Source organism: Lissotriton vulgaris, chromosome 8 (genome assembly GCF_964263255.1).
Source record: "Lissotriton vulgaris chromosome 8, aLisVul1.2, whole genome shotgun sequence".
Classification (NCBI taxonomy): Eukaryota; Metazoa; Chordata; class Amphibia; order Caudata; family Salamandridae; genus Lissotriton; species Lissotriton vulgaris.
The window spans coordinates 969,958,469-969,974,699 of record NC_141696.1 but is presented as its reverse complement, the minus strand read 5'-3'; the positions used below and the strand labels follow the sequence as shown (position 1 = coordinate 969,974,699).

At 44.4% G+C, this 16,231-nt stretch overlaps 1 protein-coding gene across 2 annotated transcripts in view; it reads right to left on the bottom strand.

Moving 5' to 3' along the window:
* LOC147698192 (RNA-binding protein 26-like) overlaps positions 1-16,231 on the bottom strand; it is a 1,163,085-nt gene that overhangs the window by 69,535 nt on the left and 1,077,319 nt on the right. For both annotated transcript variants that reach the window (XM_086934819.1, XM_086934820.1), the window contains one exon: positions 13,130-13,216. In XM_086934819.1, the coding sequence (XP_086790945.1) occupies positions 13,130-13,216 (87 nt within the window). The remainder of the gene's footprint in view (positions 1-13,129; positions 13,217-16,231) is intronic.

Here is a 16,231-nt window from a genome sequence, read left to right as displayed (position 1 = left end):
TAATAACGAATATTAAGGATTCAGTATTTTTTACCGAATTCTTACCTACATCTGAAATACCGATTTCTAAATACCAAATCGGTAAAATTCAGTAGTTAGAATTCGGTATTTCACTATGACCTACATTGGGCACTTAGGGGCATATTTACAAGCCTCTTGCGCCACTTTTGCATCACTTTTAACATGGGAAAAGTGACGCAAAAGTGGCCCATGGGGCTTGTAAATCTGCCCCATAGTCTTTAATTCTTCCATTTACATAGTTGCGTCATTGCGTTTTTTTTACACTTAACTTGACTCTCTTGGGAATTAATTTGACCCCCTTCAACCATTGCCAATCCCTTAATTCTCTGTGAGGTTTCTACCATCTGAGTGCAATCTATCTCCACCACTATGTCTAATGTCAACTTTATTGTGAAATATGAGTAATTATTTTTCCTGCACCTTTTTGTTATATGTTTACTGAACTAACACGTTTCTTAATATCTTGTCAGTAAGGAATTACATCTTTAAACGATCTCAATGTTGCTATATGGCTATCAACTGGTTCCCCCACAATTTATCTTCTGTTTATAATCTTGTGCCGCTCTACAACGCATTTTTCTTTTGCAATAATTTAAATATTTTTGATATACAGCTAACTAAAGGTGATAACGTTCCTCATTTTTTCTCTATCAGTAAGAAGGCAATTTTTTAAATTGCTTACTTTCTCTTTTTTTGTAAACGTAACTACATTAACTATTACATACACATCAAAACAACCCCTTCATTCATTCCAAATAATTGCAAACCGTAAAAAGTTGGTGGTGCCACCATACTTTACAGCATGACACTGTGTGAATACCCAGTTCACTATCTCAAGAAAGTGCAGTCTCTGTGTGATGCGCAAAACTATGCTTTCCTCACTATGTCAAACATAAGGACACCTTTTCTTAAATTATCACCAGGTAATTCAAGTGCCATAAAACTATGCACTAAATTGCCAAAAGCCTGAGTAGATCGCTCTTCAGGTTGCTATTCCCACAAATGATGTGTGTGCAGCAGCTTGCTAGAAATCCCATAGCTTCAGCTATGCGTGCCTTCAAAAAATGCCTCCACCACAGTATCATGATGTAATTGTACATTTGCACTTTTGGAATCAAAAAGGAAATTCCCATCCTTCGTGTGTGTGTGTGTGTGTGTATCTGAGGGGTTAAAAGCCAGCTTGGAAGGCACGGAAAGAGGTAGCTTTACTTGCAAGTTTTGTGAAGCTTTGGTTGCCTTGGAAAACAGGAAACTGCCGGGAGATCGGATTTCAGAGGCAGCCCAATGTAGAAGCGAGAAGGACACCGGCAGCTAGAACACTGAAGCACTGCAGAGCCTTTTACACTCCACAGGTGCATATTTATGTCCCCAGTTCCCGGCATTTTCTGGTGTGCGTCGTGCAGTTTCTCTGATTGGAGGACAGTCGTCTGTCCGCCAATCAGAGAGCTCCTTGTGATGCAATGCTTGGAATCCAAAACGAAGGGTAAACGTTTTGGATTCCAGAGTCAGGCAGTTCCAAGCTGAAGTGCGGAAAGAAGGCGCAACCCCCTTGCCACGACTCCACGCCCCCCCGTGGGTCGCGCCCCACAGATTGAAGACCCCTGGTATACAATATATTTGTTAGCATGATATACTTATGCTAGATATATATATATTAATATTGGCTTAATGTGTCTAAACCAATATGCAGTTGCAGCTTATTGTTCATGTGCTGCAACTGCATATTGCTATTTTGTAACGTGCAAGACTTCTGATGCAGACATTTGCTTTGCAGCTCCACTCCCCCTTTCCTTTTAGTTACTAAAAGCAGCTGAAAGTATACAGTCTTTCCTTTGACTTGAGAACCCAAGGCCATCTGGCTTTGGGCTGCGATAAACACATTCTTGCAGACACTGTTCCTGTACTCCCATGCCCGAGATAGAAAGGGAGGCACCTTCCTGACCTCCCCAGTAATGAATAGCTAAGCTTTGAACTAATCATGTGTGCCATGTATGGGCCTTCCTTCACTCTGAGCCAACTTGTAACTTTCCATGTGTGGAGATTTCATGTGTTCACTGAAAGTATATCTGTCTGGTTTTGAATGTAAGCCAGCAGCCTTATCCGCGACTATAATGGAAACATTAAGAATTTTTTCATTTCTTAATTTCAGAAAAAGAAAGGCTATTAAGTCGTCAACCAAACTGATGTGTCTTTCCCACAAAGAATGATACAAAAAACTATGGTACGCCCCCTAAAAAACATGCATACAAATGAATTAGGAGAGTGTTAATCACATTTTCTATTCATGTCTTGTGCCCATGTGACAAACTGAATTATGGATCGTCCTATGGAAATGCCCCAAAAATAAAAGAAACAATATCCTGGAAAGCAATAGTGTGTCCACTGGCCCAAGGTGGCATACATCGTACGAAATCAGTGCCACACAGAGAGCCAATTCATGCGTCCGCGCATGCGCCGGTAACTAGCAAACCAAGGCGCAGCGATTACGAAATGCGCATGCGCGAGCTCTGCGTACATGCTAAACTACCGGGCATGCCCAGAAGGACCCGTGTGCAGTGAGAACTCATATGCGGGCTTCCATAGGCAGGGCAGCGGATACTCCTTATTTGGTCTGCCAAAAACCCGGTAATTAACGTATGAAAAGGATGTATGTTACATCGAGACGGCTAACATGTAGACGATAGGCGGGGATACGGATATCCCTTATATGGCCGTCTTCCGACTTCCGCTAATTAACGAATGAGATAACACCAAAATCCCCAATATATACCACAATGTCGCTCGCTCACGCATTCACAGCGGAGCAGCACAAGGTGGTAGAAGGAGGCCAATTTAGGCGGATTTCGTGAGTATTTTATACACAAAAACAACTCCCAGACATCGTGGAGTCAAACAGTGAGTAAAAGGAGTAACAACACTGAAACCACTTCTTTACCCTCACAGATTGTGGATCCACCTACCTACCTTGATGTTCTGGATATGCTCATGATGCAATATACAACAGTGACTATGAGTATGTCCAAATAGAACAATTTTTGAAAAAACCTTAAGTGTGTCCTATATGTTGTGTGTTATGTGTGTCCCTCTTTTTTACAGGTTAATTTAACTGTTTGGGGCTCCAGGTGACTGCACCTGTCTGAGCCAATCCTATATGGTAACCAAACTAAATGGAGTTTTCTCTTCTTTTTTCAGGGCATGCATTTGCATGAACCTAAAATACCGCTGTAGGCACATTGTTAGCCTTCGTGAGATTGTTATCACTTTTTAGTAAAAAGAGAATTAAGATAACACTTTTTATAGAAATACGTGAGTAGGGGTGGGAAGTTGTGCCCCGTCCTGAAGAAGGAACACCAGTTCCGAAACATGTTGACGCACACCAGAGGTTTTGTCCCTAATTAAGACAACTAACCTCGCCTTTTTGCACATCTTTTTAATAGCACCAGCTAGGGGTAAGGAATAACGTTTTTTCACACCACCCACTAGCCAGGTACTTTTTAACTTTTCACTACACCCTTCACTCACATTAATCCCCTCACTTGCACTCAACACACACCACACATAGTCTATTCTAGTCAACGCTCCCGCGTAGTCGCAGGTCGCAGCGTGCCGCATCCCCTTAGCGGGATGCGAAGACCCCGATGATGAAGCATGACACCAAGGGGCCTGTTGGTGTGTGAGGGGTATTTTACACAACACTGAGTGTTTCCCCATCCTTGTGGTGCACACTGGAAGTAGGATTCTCCTTGTTTATTTATCAGTGTCTGTGGAGTAGGAATCCTATCTATTTACTCTACCTCCCTTCGTTGGTATTGCAGCATATTTATGTCCCCAGTTCCCGGCATTTTCTGGTGTGCGTCGGGCAGTTTCTCTGATTGGAGGACAGTCGTCTGTCCGCCCATCAGAGAGCTCCTTGTGATGCAATGCTTGGAATCCAAAACGAAGGGTAAACGTTTTGGATTCCAGAGTCAGGCAGTTCCAAGCTGAAGTGCGGCAGGAAGGCGCGACCCCCTTCCCACGACTCCACGCCCCCCCGTGGGTCGCGCCCCACAGATTGAAGACCCCTGGTATACAATATATTTGTTAGCATGATATACTTATGCTAGATATATATATATTAATATTGGCTTAATGTGTCTAAACCAATATGCAGTTGCAGCTTATTGTTCATGTGCTGCAACTGCATATTGCTATTTTGTAATGTGCAAGACTTCTGATGCAGACATTTGCTTTGCAGCTCCACTCCCCCTTCCTTTTAGTTACTAAAAGCAGCTGAAAGTATACAGTCTTTCCTTTGACTTGAGAACCCAAGGCCATCTGGCTTTGGACTGCGATAAACACATTCTTGCAGACACTGTTCCTGTACTCCCATGCCCGAGATAGAAAGGGAGGCACCTTCCTGACCTCCCCGGTAATGAATAGCTAAGCTTTGAACTAATCATGTGTGCCATGTATGGGCCTTCCTTCACTCTGAGCCAACTTGTAACTTTCCATGTGTGGAGATTTCATGTGTTCACTGAAAGATATCTGTCTGGTTTTGACTGTAAGCCAGCAGCCTTATCCGCGCACCTCGAGGGGTGAGGATGTGAGAGGCTCCTCTGGCCAGAGTCCTTTGTATATTAAATGATTGACCCTTCTTCACTGCCAACTGACTGATTATTGATAATTGGTAATTGGGGAGGGGCTATTGGTAAGTATAGCTCCATAGCTCCATGGTAATGTAATATTTTGGTTCCTTCATTTGGGGGCTCGTTCGGGATTCCGCGTTTAGGGTCACCCCCTCCCATAAGTGGGAGAAGAGGGATAGGGGGGAGTTCTGGTCAAAGGGGTGGAAATGAAAATAAGGATCCTAATTGCAGAGCCAGTTTTTTTGGTGAGATTCCACTCTTGCGCCCAGAGGTCTCCCCAGCTGTTATTGACCCCTCGCCGGAATCCTATAAGGTGTAACCCAGGAGCTGACCGTGTTGGTCTTCAGAGCATTTTGTCAGGAGCTGGCAGTGAAGAATATGCAATCGACCTGAGTGCACCAGGTGAGTGAATTTCTGATTGTATTGGATGAGAAACACTTGGAAGTGTCTCCTCGGTAGCGGTTAACTGCATTCTGAAGGTGGCCGGGGAAGCCGGGCCACAAAGGGAATCTGAGGGTCTGACGTTGCGGCGAAGTGGCTGCGCGGGTAGATGCCTCACAGACTACTTTGGTGAAAACTTGAGACAACACCTGGTGCCTTAGCGGTGTACTGAGTTACTCACTCGGCCGAATCCTCTTCGGGAAAGTCCTGGGAGCAACTGGGTAAGCTAGGGTTCCGGAGCTGCGCGCCCAGACGCCCGGCCCAACAAGAACAGGACCATGGGATGGCCTGTAAGAGGCTTCGTGGTTCGCCTACCAGGTGATCTCAGAACAGTCTAGCGACTGTTACTTTTGTTGTTAAATTTTGGTCTGGAATTCTGTTGAATCGGTTCCCCGAACAGGAGTCGACGGGCTCTGTTCGTTCTGAAGACATGTCACTCTGCATTTGAAGTAGGAAAAAGAAACGTTAGCTACCTCTGTTTGTTTAAATTTGTATGCGAAATAGTAAGTGATAAGGTTAACTACAGGAGTATGTGAATGAGTGGTGAATATATGACTGCAGTATAGAAGTGTGGAAGTGTATGTAACATGGCCATATATATATATGAGATTGTATGTTTGTAAGATTGCTCTTTTGAATAGAAGTAAGCTATTAGTGAATAAGAATGTAGTTTTGTGGTAAATTGTGTTTTGGATGTTGCTGGAGCCGGGAAAAAGCGTGTGATTGGATGACTGTGAATAAGTGAAAGAATTTTGAGAAGTGGAATTGTTAAGGAGTAAGTTTAATCTGGTCTTATCGCCGTCAATGCGTCGCAAAAGGAACATTGAAAAGGGTGTAGCTACAGAAAAAGCAACCCCTGTGATTTAATGACAACCTTAATGTACAAAAAGTACTAATGAAAAGTAAATAGGGACAGATTAAAGGTTTAGTCTGAGAAAAATTGTGTCAATTTCGAATTTGTAAATTGTTCCCATGTGGGTTTGTGCTCTTGATAGCTCTGTGAACCAATGTGCTTGGTGCAGAGGTTTGGGTTTAATATCAGGGATGAAGGTTCTAACTCTAGCAGGACCTACTGAGATGTTCATCCATTTAAGGTTGATGAAATGTGTACCACTGCAACAAGCATTTGTTCTAAAAACTGGTATGTGTGTTATTCGGTTCTGTGAAATATTCACAGTATATGTTTTTTAATAATCTGAAAATAGAGAACTTTTTAGCCCCTAAAAGGAAAAATTATTTTTTAAAATAGGGTGAATTATTGCAGTTTAGAAAGTATTAGCCAGGCTTTTTGTCTTTGATAGCTTCAGAGTAGGGAGACCAAGGGGGGCTGAGGAGTGAGCGCGAGGCAGATTTTAACCTTGAGGTCTGTAAGGAGGGGGCCAGGAGTGCTGGACAAGGTGGACTAGCAGCCCAGACTCAAGCCGCGCTGAGGGGTTAATTTTAGCTTCTCTGATAAGACAGGGCAGCTGAGAAACGAAACTTGAGGAGCTTTCGATGTTTATATATTGTATAAGACAAGGTTCAGTAAAGAAAATGTTGCCTTCGTGTTTCTGCCTTTGAAAATTAAATGTTCATGTAGTTGAATTTTTTTTTTTTTTAAAAAGGGTGCATTAATCCTAGACAAAAAGTAAAATGATGCTCTTGCTTGAAATTTTATGGGCTACATGCCTAGCTGAAAATGATTTTCCAATTAAGAATTATTTTTCACAGTAGAAATGGTGGCGCAAGGATAACGGAGTGTCAGTGAAACAATTTTACTTTTAGAAAGTTAAACTTAAGGCGGCTTAATGTGCTTACATGTGTTCAAGCTGACTGACAAGAGGATTACAGTTAAGTACATTTTTAAAATTTTGTGGTTGGTTAATGTGTATTATGTTATGCCACTAGATTAACAGTTACAGTTGATATTTTTATTTGTTATGAGAAGTCTCTCTGTTTGTGTGTTGTGTATTTTTTGCTTCTGCCCACAGATCATTCATGGATCGTTACTGGCAAGACATGTGAGTTGGATTGCCAAACAAAAATAAAATGTCATTTTTGTACTTTTTGTCCTTTTTATAAATTGTTCCTGCTGGTCTTGTGTGTCAGAAGTGACACAGTAAGTTCATCTGACAGCTGTCTATCATAAAGATGACCTGCTGTCAAGATGGGGGTAAGAAAGGCAAAGAAATCAGTTATTGATTTTAAGCCTGACAAATTAAGCAGGCCAGAATGTTGGATTTTGAGCTGCAGGTTCAGTGTTGTGCGTCACTGCTCATTTATATATGCTATTGTAATTTGTCTATGCTTTCTGTGCTTGGTATACTGATTGCTTGGCCTATGTATTCTTATTTTATATATGATTTTGTCCTTGTGTCATATTGACAATTCTATTTTTAATGCTAGTACAAGTTCCCCTGTGATGTAAGGAGACGGCCATGACGACGTCTATCTCTGCGCAACAGTTGACTGGAACTTGATCAAAGTTACTAAATTTCACAGATATGATATTTTCATACTGTGAACGTGACAGACAACACCTCAGCAGTGTATGTCGAATTGGTATTGAAGAAAAATAAAAGAATTATGCGAGACTAAAATATGTGTCACCTGCAGTTAGCCATAACTGCCTTTTCCCTTATGGACAGGCAGCTGCCCTTGATCAAATGTTTCTTGATTGGACATTAAAGGAACCATTATGATTTGTGGCTTTCTGCTTTTCTAATATTGCATTAGCTAATCCTGTTCTGCTTCCTAGGTAGTGTATGGTACGCCTCTGTTCCTTAAAGGAAACAAAAGCTTCCTTTTCCGCCCTCCTTAATAGGAATAAAACGCCTAAAAACAAACTTGAATGTTTTATAATAAAATAAATATTTATAAAGAATTTTCCTTAAATATATTGTATTAGATATTAATAGGCAAACACATCATCTGAATACATTGGATTTTGCTGTATTGTACACTCATTTTCAAATGTCCGTTTCAAATAAGACAGCCACCATACTCATGTTGCAATACTGAGGAGAGCTTTTACTGCCGATGAGCAAAACAGCTGCTGTTTTTTTAGGCCACAAGTAGAACAGGAATGTTTACTTAGTCAAGACTTCCTCAGTTAAACACGAGTGATAACAGCATTTTAGAATGCTGTAAAGGGGTTCCACAAATGAGGTTCAGTATTTTGGATAAAGAGAAAATATTTAACAGGATTTCCTTTTCTTAAAGTTTATTTTTTTTATAAGCTCATTCTTGGTTCTGATGCTATGTAATAACTGTCCTTTTAAAAAATAATAAAGGTGGCGCGAAAACTTGTCATGTTTCAAGTTAGGATTCTGTGCTTAGGATTATGAATGGAGGCGTCTAAATATGATAGGCAAACGATGCAGCTTGCTTTTATAGGTGGAATCATTGAAAAAAAACAAAAAAATGATTGGTTTTATTAAAAGACAAATTTATAAATTAATAAGTGCTTTTAAAATTCGTTTTCTAATATTTAGGAAGCTTAATGCTCATATTATGACCTCCTAGCATTAACGTTTAATTTAGGTGGTGTAGTATCACATAATGAGGACATTTGCATATAAAATTTCACTCGGCGCAGGGGTACAAATGTCATTTTTCTAAGGATTTACATGGGATATATCTCATGTCCAATCTCTGCAGTTAGTAGAAAACATTCTGAGGATGTTTAATATGTAAAAAGTGTTTAGGATATTCATTTTTAAGTGTCCCAAATAGCAAAGTCGAAATTGTGCACAAAAATTCATTCATTTCCAACCACAATTTGTGCATTCAGAGCAGTTTAAATCTGCCTTAGGTTTCAGGAAAATGCATGCATTTGGGTATAGTGTAGAAAGCGGACTTCTATATTATGACTCAAGTATATACTCGCTGCTTATAATTGTATATGCAAGCTTTGATTAACAGTTCAGCTTTGCCATATTTGTACAGCCCTCATGCTTATAAATTGAGGCAATGTGATGTGCTACAGGGATTTCCAGCCCTTTCAACATTGATCTGTAACTTTGTTTATGCCCAGTTGCTACACACCGGGATTGATAGTGTTGACAGAATTCAAACCTGTTGCAGATTTCCTCCTGTGAAACAGGAGGGAGAAGGCGGAGATTAGCTCCCCGCTAGCTCCCTTACAAATTAAGGCTAGGTAATATGTATTTTGCTCTCTCCTTTTCTCATGTGTTATTTTGATCTTTAAGGGGAGTTAGTTGTGGGTGCTGCAAATCTTACATGACATGGCTAGTTCTTTATTAGCTAATCTGTGTAACTAAACTCACAGTCCTTATTAGAAGCTGATGTTGCATAATTTGGATTAGGGAAAAGCAGCTTTATATTTTCCCCGAAAGGGCCTTTGGAGTCATTTTCTTGCACGATGGGCAATCCTCGACGTCATGGTCGGAACTTCGACACCAGACGCAGCAATCATGCGGGTCAGTTATGGACATAGTCTTGCCACATTCCCCGCAAGCCTTAAAACCAGTCTTCTTCGAAGACATTTTAACAGAAGACGAAGATACAGTGAAAATAATCACAGAGTAACAAAGTTAATACAAAGCTACTGTACGATCCCAGAAAACCGTAAGCGTTGACGACGCAAAACAAAGGGAACTGATGTTATCACGCCGGCGTGGGCCTAATATGGTGTCAGTGACGTCAGCCGAGTCAAGCGCGATGCCGTGCCTCTGTGACGTCGGCGCGAAGCTACAAAAATAATTTTTCAATGCTGCTGACGCAGGGGGATATTTACAATGTGAGGAATCCACTGGCAGATGTATCTTTCAGAACATCTTGTATTAATAAACCCACACTGATTCAAGCTATGGATTTATTCATACATTCACCCAGAAGGTATCTTAGAGGTACCCCCTGAACCCTATTAGCCTTCCAGTATGCTGTCTGGTCCAGGGAAGCCTGTCACCACAGATGAGTTTCTGCCCCCCCCCCCCCCCCCCCCCTACATCCCCCTTAGGAGGTGAGAGCCTTGCTCTCAGTGGACAGAAACAATGCCTGCTTTGGAGAGTGGTGTTATCACCTACTACTCCAGGAAGGCTGGTAAATCAGCATATGTAGGCAGGAGGCTTCAAAGGCCTCTATATCCTTTGTTATGTGACACAAGGATTCCCCAGATAGGGGAAATGCCACAGTTTGCCAGGGCCCCATCTGGCCCCAGGGCAGGCAGGAAAATTAGCTATGTAGGAGGCGTGTTGCGCTGCCAGGCTTAAAACACCTCTAGGGGTAACATCCATAACTGAACATAAAGTCGGGAATTCCACCATCTTGTGTATGGTGGCATTAGGAATTTTAGGAGAGGGTGATGCCCACTTTCCAAATGAAGTGGTCATCTAGGGGCTGTAGTAACCCCAGTGGTAGGTAGCCTATTGGCTACTACTACTCACTCTCGTTATCGTTCCTAAATTGAGTACTTAGAGGAGCTGATACCAGGACTTGAGATTTCAATTGGCAAACAGAAGAAGTGAACTAAGAAGACTGTGGAATAGAAAGCAGAGGAGCATGACTGACTTGGCCCCGACCCTGCTAGCCTGCCTGTTGCATCAGACCCTTGTGGGGCAACCAACTTGTCCTGCCACTGTGCAGACTCCAGGAAATCCAGAGGGCCACTAGTGCCTTGTCAATCGCCAAAGAAACTTCACTGGAGTAGAGGACCTTCACCCCTGCAGTCGCAGACACCAAAGAAGCAATGCCCAATACACCAACCAGTCACCTACGGTGACTACCTATGCAGCATCCACCCAGTAAGAGGTAGCTGTGCTCCTACAGGTCAGATCAGTCAGCACTCCAAGCGTGGGGACGCTAGGACCGACCGGAGCCGAACACCACCAATACCTCGGGTACTGACCCCTTGCAGCAGCTAAGTTGTTGTGTCCAGACCAGACACCAACGCTGTGGAAAACTGGCCAGCACGTCGAGGGACTACAGGGACAGTGAGACCCACAATGATAATGACCCAGCTGCCCTGTTTGCCCACTCCTGAAGAAACCAAAGACCAACAGTGAGTTGATGACTGCTGCCAGCCGAAATCAACGCACCCTTGCACCCGCACTCCACAACATGAGTCCGAAGGAAGCCACGGTGCCCACGGGGGTCCTGAGACCCACAAGGGCTGACCCCAACCTTGGGTTTGGCGACACTGGACATTCAGTCGCCGTCTGCAGCCTCTGTCTGCAGGCCCAACTCCAGCTGCGAGTGACTCTAGCAACGAATCAGACACCAAAAGACACCACTGCACCCAAGCCCCACAGCCAGAGGAGAAGTGTACCAATGGTGCCCAAGCATCTCAAGAGTCGAGTGCCACTGTGGGTTCCCCCAGAATGGTCCCCCAGTCGCAGGTTCCAGCCCCCTTCTATAAAGGACCATAATGTTATAGTGTTTGGTGAAAGGGACACCCAACACTATAACAGAGCTCTACACCCGGAAGCCAAAGAGCCTCCAATGACTACTTGTTGGTGTAGCCTAAGACCCTGCCCCATACTCACCTTAAGTCCCCGAGAACAGTTTTGTAAGTCGTTAAATGCCCGAATGCAGCACATTTTCCCGCCCCCCCCCCCCCTCATAGGATAACATTACTGCACCCAAAAATTACAGTCAACTTTTGAAAACTGCATAAACGCATAACTCGAAAAGTACTTCCAGATTGCGATGATCTTGGTATCTAAATTCATATAAAAGTATGTGTTATTTTTATACATTGGTGCTGGATTTCTATATTGAGTGTGCGTCTCATTATGGCCTTTGTGTATGCAATAAATGGTTAGCACTACCCTCTGATATGCCTAACTGCTCTCCCACACCACCACAAACGAGAGCATTTGAGGTGTCACTTGTGCTTCTGTAAACTGATTGGGGTTTGCCTGGACTCTTTACACAGTGTACCATTTTTTAGGCTCTATATAAAGATCCACCTTTCTAAATTACTACTTTTAATTCTAGTTCTCGTTCATGGGAATCTTTTACAAAGTGAAAAGGGAGAGGACGTGGCCTAACGGCTAGGGTGATCGACCTCAAACCTGGGGAACTGGGTTCGAGTCTCGGCAAGGACGTGCAACATCATGTGATTCAGGGCAAATTACTTAATCTCCCTGTGCCTAACATAAATGAATGTGTCCTCATGTAACGCAACTGGTGCTCGTGTGAAGCGCTCTGATACCCAATACTTTCAGATCAAGTTCATGCTATATAAAACTCTGGGGATAAAAAAACGCTCTTCATCCTACCCTGGTGGTCACAATGATATGATCTTAATTGAAAACGATCCTAAGCTTCCTTAAAAGCAAACTGAAGTAACTGTCACTTTCAGGGCATGATGGAATAATGGAGCTGCGGGCTCGCATAAAAGAGTGCTTTCATTTTAGGCTTACTCTTTATTTTTGTCCATTTCCCAATATGAGATTCTGCAAGAATAATGTTGTCACTGTGTTCAGCTAATAACGTGGTTCGACTTAAATAGGTATTTATTCACATAATCGACTAAGTAAGACAAGAGAGCGGAAGAAATCTTAGGACCACTTTGAAAGTTAGGGATTTGGAAGCCACAGGGTAAAAAAAGGCATCAGATGACATGATCATTAAGGGATCAAGCAAGGTTGATTATTGGGCATTCAGTCATGCTGTTGAAGCTGCTGCAAGGCTAAGTCACAATCCAGTCCAGATGAAACTGAAGTTGGCCCAAACCTGGGCTCAGCTTTACTTGTAGGTAAATGCAAAGGAACATGACAATTACAGCTTCAACTGTACAATATGACTAATATGCGATGTCTCAAATTCTTAAGCCTGACTTGCTTTCAGAAGCAGGAAACACAGAGCACTTTTTTGCAAGTGGCAAGCAGTAAATGTGAAGCATCCAGGTATTTACTGCCCTCTCAAGAAGAAAACCATCAAGACACATTGTTCTATAATTTTAGGTGGTTCATAATCTTGAAATCCATTCTCATGTCATCTTTATACTGTACTTGTCAATCAAACTATATTTCAGTTGTCTTATTTTGAGAACAGTTGCCTTTACAAAAAAATTAAAACCCCAAATGCATACTTACTACTTCAGCTTCAGCTCTTGTCTTGAATGTAATCACTGCATGAAGGGAAGAGTCGTCGATCCGGCAGTCTTCAATTTCCCCAAATTGCTTTTTTTGGAGAAAATAAAAATTACTTCATTGACTAACATTTTATCACACTCAAATTGCAAGCATACTGTGTAAATCATGACACAAAGAAACAGACACACATCTTTGGTAATATTTATTTAAATGGATATGTTGCATTCTGCACATTCTTTAAATTAACCTTTCCTCTGGTGCTAGACTGGATCCTGAAAACATTTCACTAGCAATGCTGAGTCACTAGCGGGGGCTGTGGGACACCAGTCAAGGGTGAGCAAGTCACTAGTGTAAGTAATGAAGCTGGTGTGAGACAGTACCATCTTTCTTGCATTGGTATGCCCCCACTTTTTTCTGAACTGCTGATGTGCTTTGCCTGAGTGTGTCCTGGGCTCCTGCCAACCAGGTACCCAGGGCCTGTGTTCCTTCCCTAAAACTGTGTTGAAACAAAACCCAATTGGCATCTCTGGCCACCTGTCAGCCCCTAGTAAATGGTACCCTAGGTACCCAGGGCATGGTGACCAGAGAAGACCCCTAAGGACTGTAGCACTTATTGTGCCACCCTTAGGGGCCCTACCCTGACACCCACCACTGCCTTTGCAGGCTGAGTGTCTAAGTTTAGAACCAAACAGAGAGTCGACATGGCACACATCCCTGTGTGCCATGCCCACAAACCCACTACCCTGGCATACATCAGTCACCCCTCTAGGTGGGTGCCCTATGCCAGTGGTGTGGGACAGATGCATGAGCCCTGTACCCCTACAGTACCCAGGGCCATTCCTGGGCACTGTAAGTGCAGTGCTGCCATTAAGAGTATATGGTGCTGGGAGGTTGTCATTACGAACTCCATAGCAACATAATGGCTACACTGAAGACTGAAAAGTTTAATATCAAACTTCTAAGCACATTAAACCCACACTGATGCCAGTGTGGGATTTAATGTAAAATGCACCACAGAGGGCATCTTCGAGATGCCCCCTGAAACCTAACCTACAATCCACTTCTGGTCGGAGTGTCTGCCCAGGCTGACACACAGCAGACATATTGCTGGACCCCTGGGTGGAGAGCCTCCCGCTCTCCTGGGCCTGCAGCAATGAACATCCTGGGCAAGGGGCTAGGTCTCCTCCGCTAGGATGGGCAGGGGAAAGCTTTAAAGGCATGCCGCCTTTGTGAGCTTTTCCAGGCCACTTACTGTACTCAGCAACTGGCCCCCACCAGTTTTAACCCCCACTCTGGCAGGAAGACTGGCGGGAAACCCTACGTCAGAAGAGGGGGGTGCCAGCCTGTTCCAACCCCACCCCTCAGGTGAGCGAGGTGAGGTGAAGCACGACCCCAGGCTCCGACCATCTTGAAGATGGGGAGCCCTGCCCAATCACAGCTAGGCTCCTGCCCCCTCCCACAGGAGAGGAGCAGGCTAGGGGGTGTACCCACCCCAGGACCGGGACCTATTAGTCCCTGCCTTTGCCCTACCTGTAACGCCCCTAAACTTCTTATTTGAGAGCACCCTGAACCTTCCTTCCTCAAATCCCGATAAGAAATGAAGAAAGAAGATCAAGAAGAAGACCCACCAGAGGAGCTTCGCGGGCAAGCAAGATGATCGCGTGAGCTCGGAGCTCCGGAGACCCTCCGACCCTCCGCATAAATCCTGTCTGAAATCCTGGTCCACGACGGTGGACTCTTGTTGGTGAACGGTTGCGGAGACGGGTCCCGCTGTCCGATTTAAAATCCGACACTTCTGGACGGAGTTACGTCGTGCTGAAGATCTGTGCCAGGGACGGGCTATTGTCTCTGTGGTGGCTGGTGACGACGACACCGCAACGCATGATCGAAATCCTATGTGAGTGACTGCTACGCTGGCCCTACGGAGCACGCGGAGTTGCGGAGTGAACGGTCGCTGAGAAAATATCGGTGGCCGCTTTACTTTGTGACTGCTTTGCTCAGCTGGAGTGGCCTTGGTGTACCACCCTTTGTTCAGCTCCCCGACTCCATCATGGCGGGCAGGGGCGACCCAGACAGGACGGCGAATCAAGTTAGTAGGAAGACTACTCTTTCCCAGTCTAATAAGATTGATCGCTATGCCCAGCAAAGAACTTCACCGAGTGCGACTACCCGGCCGAAGGACTCTCATCGGGAGGGATCGCCAGACACGTCGGACCGTACACTTCGGGACGTTATGAGCGCTATAGCTGGCATCAAGACGGAGATGCACAAACAGCATGAGGTCCTGACGCACAAAGTTGATACTCTGGCGATTGAAATTAATCTGATTAGAGCTGACCTGGGCAAGACCAACGACAGGGTCAAAACGTTGGACATTAAAACTGCGAGCCTCACAACTGATGTCTCGGACCTGCAGACGGGGGTCCGGGACTTGAGGTCGGCCAACGAACTCTTCTCGAGGCGACTGGAGGACTTTGAGGGACGTGCCAGGCGGCAGAACGTCCGAATCACCGGAGTACCGGAGGGGGCAGAGGAATCGGCCACTGATCTGTTTGTGGAGGACTTGGTGCAAACTCATCTGGCCCCAGCGGGCCTCAGTCGCTTCTTCTCAGTGGAGCGGGCCCATAGAATGCCCGGGGGGCGCCCCAAACTGGGTGCCACGCCGAGACCCATTATAGCACGGCTGTTCAATTTCAGAGATCGGGACGTTATCCTGCAAGCCTCGAGACGGAACGGGCCCCTAAAATTTCAGAATGCGGACATCAACTTTTACCCGGATTTCACTCGGGCTGTTCAGCGACAGCGCCCAAGTTTCGCGGGAGTGAAGAGGCGTCTTAGAGACCTTCGGATGAAGTACTCAATGATGTTCCCCGCGAAACTACGCATTGAACACGATGGCCGTGCTCTGTTTTTTGACCTGCCTGAAATGGTGAGTGACTGGTTGGACACTTTGCCGCACAGACACGATGAACGGGAGGAACACTCAGAGGGCGCATCGGAAAGCCCTGAGCAACAGGAATAGAACTCACTTTCATGACTTTGTCGGACGGTGGCCCTGTTGACAACAACCAATGCTATATTGCTGCACTTTATGATGTATAT